Here is a 10,033-nt window from a genome sequence, read left to right on the forward strand (position 1 = left end):
ATATATATGGGGCTACAAAGGTCCCGTGTTTTACATACAGACATGTAGCTCAGTTGGGTTTACGGATCGTGTTCACAGCCGTGTGGGTCCAACTCCCCAGCGTGTTCGAGAGGTTCGAGGCTCGACGTGTGAGGTTTGAGCGACTCAGTTTACCGCTGGGGTCCAACTTTCTCATCACGGCTCCTCCAGAACGGTCCCTTGTACTGGACCTGCAGAGACAGAGAGACAGCGAGAGAGAGAGAGAGACAGAGAGAGAGAGGGAGGGAGAGAGAGAAGGTTATTAAAGTGTCCACAGGCCTCATCGATTCAATTCTCTCCTCTCTATAAGTGTATCCTAAAAAATACAGTTTTAAAAAGGTGTTTGATCTCTTTTTTTGCTCGGGTTGTTACTAATAATGTTAAAAGGGGTTATATTATAGGTATTATATCCAAAATAAGAAAATGAAAGCAATTGTTGACCCATCACGGGACAATGTTTCTCAATGGTAAATATAGTAACAAGATTTCTTAAGACCTAAGTCTATTTGTGACGTTGAATTTAGATTAAATACATTCTGATTTCTACATTCAGACACCCTGGTAAGTAGGAGAAAGCATGTCAGCTGATAAGGTGACAGAACGAGTGAATAAAGCACAGGGAAGTAAAGGAGTAAGGAAGCGAGAGTGACAGAGAAGAGCATCCTTTCCTTGGACAATGCCTGTTAATCATTAGTCACAAAACAGGCTTTTCATTGCGACGGGTCAGATACTCGCATGTTCATACATACAGCAGCTCATGCTTTTCACAATTAGTCACACTCAGAGCACAGGTTTACACAACTCAGCTGGTTTTTAGAGGCATAATGATTGGATATTTGGATTTACCTTCTTCCCTACTCCACAATTTGGGAATAGTTGAACTGCCTGTTGTAGGAGGAAAACAAACTTGGGTTTAAATTTCCAAAGGACGAGGCTACATGTGATGCAAACTGATAACAGACAACGGTCCACGTGCCCCTCATTCTTTCTTGGATTGGTCCAGACCACAATTCCACATTTTGAATGTCAACACAGGAAGTGACGTAAATCTGTACTCTACGCTCTCTCTCTCTCTCCTCACATTTCTGTCATGTCGCCTGGCTCCAATTCCCACACCCATACTCTCCCTCCCCCCTGCTGTCACCCACTCCTCATTCGAATACCAGAAACACAGTTGCAAATCTAGCCTGGAAGAGTGTGTGTGTGGGGGGAGGGGATCTGTGTGGGGATTCTTTGGGTGGGAGGGTGATCATGCGTCTCTGTGGTCTCCTTTATGCAGAATGTGTATGCATACCAGAAAATGGGGTGACAGCTTCCTCAAATACGCACAACGCTCGCATTCACCTACAACACACACACACGCTTTCATTCACACATACAGAAATTGGATTTCACCCACTACCATAAAACACTCAAAATGCAAGCGATACTAATGAAAAACAGAGATTAAGATTTGCCGCACGCTCAGCGGTGATTACGTTAAATGATGCTTTACCCGTTGTCTCTGCCAATTATGTTGTCAAAGGCCTTGGACAGATGTTTGAGCCTCCTGATCCCACTGGACACCGAGTCCAGATCGCTGTCAAACTTTCTGTTACAGAAGAAAATCACCACATGAATGAAAGTAGCAAATAAAATCTGGAAAACAATGGTCTGAATGAATATCAGGAGACTTACCTCCTTTGGTTCTGTGTGTTGGGGGAGGCGAAGGGACTTTGTAACGCGGCCATGCGGACCAGCTGCCTCCGGCCTCCTCTCTTCTTCACCCCTCGTACTCCAGCCTCAGGAGTCCTCCTTCCTCTGGAGCCAGGGGTGCGTCCAGGTGTGGCCCCTGATCTGTGGGTGCGTCTGGGTGTTGCAGCTCGGCCCGGCGTGCGTCTCGGGGTGCGAGAAGTCGACGCACCCGGTTCTTCCCCATCACACGTCCGACCCGGGGTCGCCACCAAACACTCCTCACGGGAAAACTCTCTTGTCCTCTGCAGCCTCTGATTACGGGAGAAAAGGACACAGATGAGGAGGAGGAAAGGATGAGGGGATGCACACTGGTTTTGGTCCGTCGATCTACCTGATATACGTCAGTGACGGAGTTCCGAGCACTGCGTGTAAGTTGGCGGACTGCGTTGGGCTTCGGCTGCTCCTTCTGGGTTTCCCAAGTTGGGTTTTCTGGGAGGGAGCCGGTCTGGACAGAGCGCAGCGGGAGCCGCTTGCGCAAAGACATCCGCAGAGAGTTGAGTGAAGATGAAGAGCGAAGCTTGCGGAAACGGTCGGGGGCTTCCTGGGGGCTCTCCGCACCGTCGGACTCGTCCAGGACCGTGTGCGCCCGCCACACTCCCACCACAGCTTTACCCACTACGTCCATTATTGAAGACGCCATGTTGACTGAGCTGCAAGAGGGGAGCGGAGGTTAAAAAGAACAGCAGTGTGTGTGTATAATACAATAATAAAACAACCACTTTACACGGGTGTGAGGGAATTCTTTTCTTCATTTAGATGTGATCACATGTTATTTATTATTTGCACATTGAATTAATGAGTTTAGGACCTTATTTGAACTCATCACACTCAGAAATTATGATGGGGCGTTTTATGAATTAATAGATTAGTCGAGGATGACAATAATTAGTTAGTTGCAGGCAGAAATAAGACCAAATAACTACAATACAGGACGTAATGCAAATAAAAGAAGCTAATTAAAGTAAAATAATAAGTCACATTCGGTATTATAGAAGTACATTTAAGAGTTTTTCAGATATTAAGACAGAGATGAACATCATTTAACTCTTCAAAATCTTGAGCTAATAATATAAGTGTAACTGCACAATTGTTTTTAAATTAAAAACATGCTGATGATGCAGAGAGAACAGGAAGTGACCCGCAGTTAGTGAAAGTTTCGTGGCTATTGTTTGATAAGGATTTGTAGCTTTGCAGCCTTTACTTTCTTGCGTCAACGACACGGTTTTCTTCCAAAACACAGTCGGAGGAGTGAAACACAACAGCGAATTAGCACTTCTTCGTCAAATGGGAACGACAATGAAGAGACAAAATGCACACTCGTAACAATGAAACGTCTTCAAGTGATTATTATTCACAAATAAAAAAAAAAAACCGGGGCTGTGTTCGCAAACGCATCGTTAGCTTAACTGGAGTAAAAGCGTTGGCTAACGTTAATACGTCAGTTTAGCGTAACTTAAATAACAGTTAAATAACTTAAATACCAACTATCGAACCGTCTACTTCACCGCAGGCTTACCTAAAAAGTACCCGTTGTGAGGATCGTCTGCTTCAGCCTGTTGCTGTTGTTCCTTTCTTCCACTGTTTGAATTTGGCGGTGGACCGCAGACCGCACGCGGACACGCACGTCACCACGCCCTTCACGCGAAAGCCCACAGTATGACGTAAGACGTTAATAGAGAGGGTGTTACGTCGTGTGGGCTGGTTATCAGTCTATTTGGCTCTGTGGGGTATTATATTGTACATCCCAGCCAATTTCATTCTTTGCACAGAAGATCTCTCCATACAGTATATACACACAACTCTCCGTTGGATGTACTGTATGTTTTTAAAAATGTATGTTTATTGGTTGCTGACCCTGGCATTCCCCAGTACCTTTTTTCATTATATATATATATATATACAGTACATATCATGAAGAAATGCATGCTCGGTAGCTCCCGACTATAGCTCACTAACACAAATCTGACCGAGAGGCACACATGAAATCGTATGACGACAGCAGCCAAAGAGCTCTAATGACAAAATTAACCGTTTTATTCATTCACTACAAAAAAGCAGGATTTGGGTTTCTCCCACTGTAAAATGTGCCATAACTGGGTAGTGGAACATACAGCAACCTAACCAAGAGGAAACAGATCTGAAAAATGACTATAAACCTCGAGTACCCTGGCTAGAGAGTAGTCATGCAAACTGGATGCCCAAAAAGCATGTCAGACAGAGCACCTATATTATTGCAATTCATCTCAAAACAGGAGATATAAGGCACAACGTCCCAAATCTTTTCTTTCTTTTGAGCATTTCCTTAGAAATATAGCGTCTGCATACTTTCTACATTATTTGCCCATTAATAAAAATCCCCTCCTTCTGTAAGAAGTTTTCTTTTAAAGAATAACTGATGGAAACATATTTCCTAACAAAACCAAATGAGCAAAGGCTGACTCTCCAATGCTGCAATATCCTAAAAGGGAGAGATAATTACTTCACTAAAAAGATGATTATATTCTGTATTTTTGTTATTGTCAATACTGTCAACAAATCCCATGAAAGACCAAAACCAACAATGTGTTAGTTCATCTTTAAATCTGCTTTTAAGTCGTTAAAAACAGCGCACAGATGCATAGTTTCATCTTGATAAAGGCTAAATAATTTCCTAAAACAGATGGCCACTGTAGCTTTTTTAGGGACTATTTTCAGCGGCGGATCAATCCACATTTATTGCTCGATACAGTGCTCCAGCTCATACTCAAAGACTTGACCCAATAGACATTTAAATTGCTCTGTCATCAGCTCAAGTTGTTCATTCATAGAATTACATTTTACTGTAACTAGTGACTCAGAGTCTTCATCACTTGAAAACTCCCACTCTTCTATCTGTAGTTCTTCTTGGGAGGAAGTTGGACTTCTGTGAGGGGGAGTGATTCCCGGATTAATTACAGGCTCTTCACTTGGCACAATTAAGGAGAGGGCAGAGTTGTCACAGGCTGCAAACTCTTTATGGATCAAGTCTCCCCGAACCTCTGAAAGACTCTTTGTGTCGTCCAGACTGGAGTTCAGCTGCTCCTCAGACACCTCTTCATTCATTCTGCTGTCCATCAGCATCTCCTCTGTCTGTGATGTTTCTGGTCCATGGATGTATTATTATGGTCGGTCATCTTCGATGCTTTCTGCTGTAAAAACTCGTTGGTAAAGATTTCATGTACTGCTCGTTAGTGTCATTTTTTACGTCAGGCCTACAGTTCTGTATGTAATCCAATACACCAGTCCAGCAATAAAGCTTATCTTTGTGAAGTTTATAATGTTCAGTAATGTTCAGACCAGCAGATGTCACTACAGACCTGCATGTGAAAAACCAGTGCTTAGAGGTCTTTGTCCACCGAGTTTGTTTTAGTCAGTGGTGATGTAATAAAGGCATCATCAAGCCTGTGTTTCCACTTTTCAAAACCAAACCAAAGCTTTGTGCAGCATTAACATTCTTATTTTTGCATGTAATTAGCAGACAAGGACTCCGAGAGTTTCCCAGAAGCAATCAATTAGACCTTACAGTATTAATGATTACAGATTTTTGGACACTAACTGTATAACCTGACGCAAGAAAGGACCACATAAGTAAATTGGTAACTATTCAAAGCTGCAAGCATAACCAAGCAGCTTCTTTCACAAGAAACAACTTCGGTCAAGCTTGTGTTCATAATGTATTTTTGATGACTGATCACACGTGCAATCTTGTCTAACGTGTTACAATCCATGTTTGGTATTGCACTGTTTTATGTGAACTTGTTAAGTGTTTTTTTATTGGTAGAATGCACGATCTAGACCTTGACCCTCATGACATGGTAATCCCTGTCCTTTTGTCTCATGAAGGGTAAATGTATAACATGATTTTAACACGCCTTGATTGCATTGTTGAGTCACAAGTTAAAGTTCAGTGCAAATGTGGAAACTAGAGATCAATGTGGCGAGGAAACAAAGCTTTTATTGCAAAGATATTAACAAGAAACAGGCAGAAGTGCATCACACTATGAAAAGTGTTTAAGGATGATCTCAAGGACTTCACAGATCGTCCTGCTACAATCTAAAGATTTGGATCTGGAAGATTTTAAATTAAATTTTTGGAAAAATACTTAGGCATTTGTGGTTTATTGCAAAGATTTAAATAAGAATTCTGTCATGTCTGTATGATAAAAAGCTACTGCCAGCAGCCGGTTAGCTTAGCACAAAAACAAATAGTGGAAGTAACTACCTGGCTGTGTCCAAAGGTAACAAAATCCACATAACAGCACCGCTAAAGCTCAGTATTTAACTTTGAGTTCCATCTTGTTTAATGTCCCTTTAAGTCAAGTCTTTGTGTTACTATGCTGGCTGTACTGTAGCTTCATATTTAACAGACACACACTGTAAGAGAGCGCAATTGGTCTTCAAACACTCATCATGAAAACAAATATGTCAAACATTTCTGAAAATGACAAAATATTCCTTTAAAGAATTGTCAAATATTATCAAATTGGTTCATGGGTAATCACAGTCTCCTGCACGCAAAAAACAACAACTACAAACTGAGTTGTGATGTCTTCATGGCTTTTCTTTGGTGAAGTAGAGACGACTATAGTGCCAACTCTTCCAATGAAAGCAGTCAACACTAGGTCCAAAAAGGTGCTTAAAAGTTGCCAGTTGATGCCATACGCTAATTTGCATTGCTGACATCATCATCATCGTCATTTGCATCAAGCTTACTTGCAATGTCATCTGGGCACAACCTACTTGCAGCACTGTCAAAAGAGAAATAAAGCATTAGGAGATTCATTTTGTAGCGAGTCAGGGTCAGTCTTGTGCTGTATAGTACAGTACGTGTTGTATGTTTTGTGTGTTACCTTTGTAATTTTGTTCCACCGTGAAACAATAGCAAAAAGAGTGGTAACGCACACCACCACTATCCCTGCAATCATGGGCATCAGTGGGAGCTTCATTGTCTTTCCTACAGATGAGGAGGAGGACGATGATCAACCCACTTTGTCATCACTCACTGATTCATCATTTTATGTGCTGATTACACTGATTGTATGAACTGACCTGTCACTGTGACACTGAATTGCTTGCTGTGTTCACCATATAGGGGAGACTTTGCTGTGCACTGATACGTGCCTTCATGCAAGATTTTCTCCACGCTGTTGGCGATGAGCTTGCTTGTAAAGCCGTCATTGGTCAACAAGAAGCCACTTACTACTAGATCCACTGCACTTCCATTTAGTGTCCAAGACACAGATGAGACAGGTGGATTGGCCCAGACATCACACCACAGGACGAGCTCTGCCTCTTCTTCTACTGCAACTTCCTCTAACCCAGAGAGCTGTGGGTGATCTGAAAAGCAACGCCACCTTATGTTAATCTTGTAGCCAGTGTGCTTCTAAGGACGGCAATGTCAGTCTGTTGGTGGGCCACTACTTTGGCCCGAACAGAAACGTCTCAACAAGTCTATTACGATGGTTTTGTGCAGACATCAATGGGCCCCAGAAGACGTATTTTGAAAAAGGTCTCTTCTATACTTGAGATAGAGGGCATGGTAAACATTATATCTTTTAAACATCAGCGTGTTAGCTGATGTTAGCACTAAGCTCAAAGCACCATTGTGCCTATAAGTTCAGACAGCCACACTGAAGGCTCCTTTAGGCTGTACTTAAGCTGTGCTAACATCAGCATGCTAACATGCTCACATGACAATGCTTACGTGCTGATCTTTAGCGGGTGACATGTTCACCATCTTAGTCAGGCATGTTAGCATGCGTGCTAAACCAAAACACAATGTAGAGCTGAGGCGGATGGAAATGTCATTACGTTTGCAGAGAGTTTGTCATAAACCAAAATATTGGACAAAGGGAAATCTTGACTGTATGGTGGCATAAGCGGAAAAGTCAGTGGATCACCAAAGTCAGTGGGATTAATCCTCTGGAGACCATGAATATCTGTACACAATTTCATGGGAATCAAATCAATAGTTGTTGAGATATTTCAGTGTTGACCAAAGTGGTGGACCGACATTGCCATCCAAAGTGTGTTTGAAAATAACCTAAAAGCTTAATATTGGTTATTAGTTACTATAATTAACATTATTCCAACGTATATTTGAAGGGACTCACATGTGACATTCAGGGTGACCGAGGCCGTAACTGTGGCATTTTTGCCCAGGTGGCAGCTGAAAGTGGCCCCATCGTCTTCATAGATGACGGGTGAAACACACACGCTGCTGCGACCCTTCTTATTTCCTTCTGTCAGACTGACGACAGCGCCATTCCTCAGCCAGACCAACTCTTCATCATCCTGAGCTTCATGGCCGCCGTCAGGCTGACAAACCAGAGACACAGTCTTCTCCAGTTCTGTCTGTATAACACCCTCACTGTTGAGTTCTGGGACAGACTGGATGTTGACACCTTAGGAAAGGAAAGGGGGGGGGGGGGGAATTTAATGGATGGCTGAGTGAAGCAGTAAAAGCTTAGATTGCACAAAAGTGGAGAAAAAGAAAAAATCTTTCACTGGAATAATTTAACTGAAATAGGCAAGTCAGTTCAATTCTTGGTGACCAGACTTTCAAACCAGACAGGCTTACCAAATGTCTGGGTTGCACAGAGCAGGAGGAAATGGAAAAGAAGTGGTCTGAACATCAACTTCATTTTTACTCTTTCTTGGATAAACCTGAAAGGCAGAGAAAGAGCATTCAATCAGAGTTTATTTTACCAAAACTTCAGCACTTGCAACAGAAAATAATATAGATGTGTAGCAGTTAGAGACTCTAAACGCTGTTAGCATTTGTTGTTAACATTTGTTGTTAACAAAGTTTTTATACAACTTTGTGCTTCATTTCTCTATGCCTTCTGTTTTTATAAAGAACTATGAATTGTTGTTGAAAGGTACTTTACAAATAAACTTCCCTTGCCTGTTATTCTCTGTTGTTTTTCTCCACCTCGTTAGGCTACCAACATCTGTGACACAAACACAATCATTATTTGTGTTTCTACCCTCAGTATAAATTTCCAATTTACTTCCTCTCTTTCAGTCGATCTAAGTTTATTTGCAGGCCAAACCTATTCGACTAAAACAATCAAATTGTGGAACAAGCTTAGAATACTTCATCAAAGAATTTAAATTTTGTGCATGAGTGACTTATCAAGATAATGGATTGTTTTGATCGATTTAGGAGTCAGGAAAAGTGTCTGCAAAACATTTTTTTTAAACATAACAAACCTGCCATCTCATAGATTCTTCTCATAGAGCTGATATAATATGTGCTTTAAAATAGTACATCCAAGCAGAATGTATGTAATATCATAGTACGAGATTAAAAGAGAGATTTAACCAGATATTGTTTCCAAGAAACCAAATTGTTGTTATATTCTCTTGAGTGTTTGTTTATGATTCTGAGGACTAAATATAGAAAAACCTGCCTGTCAGATCAGCTGTAAAATCATCCTTTTGGATCAGATTATTATATAGATTCGGTTCATTTTATCTATAAGGGACAGTTTATTACTTGAAGTTAATAGCAAAGTAATATGTGATTTCAGTTTGCTTAAAAATAAATAATAAGAGTCACTATTTCTTCCAGCAACACAGTACCAATGCTCTCTGCCTTTGTACTCTTAAAATAATAAAAATAATTACAATACTTGTGAAATAAACTAAATAAAATGTAGCTAATATTTATAATAACTCGAACATAAAAGATCCACTTACCCGTCAATGACAATTTCCTATTTCTTGTCTGTGTTGTGTTCACGATGTTCCCTGTGTGAGAATGTAGAGGACTGCACAAATCTTAAGTGGCTCTTATATACTTCACCTGCTCAAAAGGACACTTTTATAACGTCCTTCACTGTTTCTCTATGACTTTCTCATCATTCTTCTTTCCTGTTCCTGCAAAAACCCTTTCAATCCACCCACCCCTGATGTTTTATTGTTTATTGTTCACGTACTTATAATGTGCAAACACAAGGACACTTTTTTATTGGCTTGTAGTCATTACAATGGCACTAAAACTTCTAGGGTGTGGATCTCAGGATTAAAACACACATTTTACAGTTTTTTTCATGTTTGCTTTTAGTAGTTAAAGGTTTTTAAAGCCCATAAGACATTGATAATGCTATGTTCTAGTTTATTTGGCAATTGTAGACCTGTACATTTGTTGATGAAGCCAGTCACTGTCTGTAAGTTGTTAATGTATTTAAACTTTATAGTATTCTATTTTCATTTCATTGCATTTTAACGGCAAAATCACATTATCTATATTTCCTAA

The 10,033-nt window shown here is 40.8% G+C and overlaps 2 protein-coding genes across 4 annotated transcripts; both read right to left on the reverse strand.

Moving 5' to 3' along the window:
- Positions 1 to 22: 22 nt before the first annotated feature.
- pimreg (PICALM interacting mitotic regulator) lies at positions 23 to 3,324 on the reverse strand. 2 transcript variants are annotated; one of them, XM_031872536.1, is made up of 6 exons: positions 3,269 to 3,324; positions 2,084 to 2,402; positions 1,696 to 2,003; positions 1,514 to 1,609; positions 865 to 903; positions 129 to 209 (listed from the first exon to the last, which is right to left on the reverse strand). In XM_031872536.1, exons 2-5 carry the CDS (start codon positions 2,390 to 2,392, stop codon positions 873 to 875), a joined length of 744 nt encoding a protein of 247 aa, XP_031728396.1. In that variant the 5' UTR covers positions 2,393 to 2,402; positions 3,269 to 3,324; the 3' UTR covers positions 129 to 209; positions 865 to 872. The 2 variants fall into 2 exon arrangements, with proteins under 2 accessions (XP_031728395.1, XP_031728396.1); XM_031872535.1 differs by lacking the exon at positions 865 to 903 and having other exon boundaries at positions 23 to 209.
- Positions 3,325 to 5,705: 2,381 nt separating this feature from the next.
- tmigd1 (transmembrane and immunoglobulin domain containing 1) lies at positions 5,706 to 9,671 on the reverse strand. 2 transcript variants are annotated; one of them, XM_031872688.1, is made up of 7 exons: positions 9,475 to 9,671; positions 8,678 to 8,723; positions 8,351 to 8,436; positions 7,884 to 8,174; positions 6,820 to 7,107; positions 6,621 to 6,724; positions 5,706 to 6,518 (listed from the first exon to the last, which is right to left on the reverse strand). In XM_031872688.1, exons 3-7 carry the CDS (start codon positions 8,412 to 8,414, stop codon positions 6,507 to 6,509), a joined length of 759 nt encoding a protein of 252 aa, XP_031728548.1. In that variant the 5' UTR covers positions 8,415 to 8,436; positions 8,678 to 8,723; positions 9,475 to 9,671; the 3' UTR covers positions 5,706 to 6,506. The 2 variants fall into 2 exon arrangements, with proteins under 2 accessions (XP_031728548.1, XP_031728547.1); XM_031872687.1 differs by lacking the exon at positions 8,678 to 8,723 and having other exon boundaries at positions 9,475 to 9,670.
- Positions 9,672 to 10,033: the final 362 nt, after the last annotated feature.

The sequence above is a fragment of the Anarrhichthys ocellatus genome, unplaced genomic scaffold, assembly GCF_004355925.1.
Source record: "Anarrhichthys ocellatus isolate YVR2014 unplaced genomic scaffold, GSC_Weel_1.0 scaffold65, whole genome shotgun sequence".
Taxonomy (NCBI): domain Eukaryota; kingdom Metazoa; phylum Chordata; class Actinopteri; order Perciformes; family Anarhichadidae; genus Anarrhichthys; species Anarrhichthys ocellatus.

Excerpts from the sequence above, each read along its gene's own strand:
- pimreg (XM_031872535.1), bottom strand. The coding sequence starts at position 2,392 with ATGGCGTCTTCAATAATGGACGTAGTGGGTAAAGCTGTGGTGGGAGTG. Across the intron at positions 2,004-2,083 it reads CCGTCACTGACGTATATCAG|AGGCTGCAGAGGACAAGAGA; the intron begins GTAGATCGACGG and ends TCCCGTAATCAG. Across the intron at positions 210-1,513 it reads ATAATTGGCAGAGACAACGG|GTCCAGTACAAGGGACCGTT; the intron begins GTAAAGCATCAT and ends CTGTCTCTGCAG.
- tmigd1 (XM_031872688.1), bottom strand. The coding sequence starts at position 8,414 with ATGAAGTTGATGTTCAGACCACTTCTTTTCCATTTCCTCCTGCTCTGT. Across the intron at positions 7,108-7,883 it reads GGTCACCCTGAATGTCACAT|ATCACCCACAGCTCTCTGGG; the intron begins GTGAGTCCCTTC and ends GTTGCTTTTCAG. Across the intron at positions 6,725-6,819 it reads ATTCAGTGTCACAGTGACAG|GAAAGACAATGAAGCTCCCA; the intron begins GTCAGTTCATAC and ends CCTCATCTGTAG.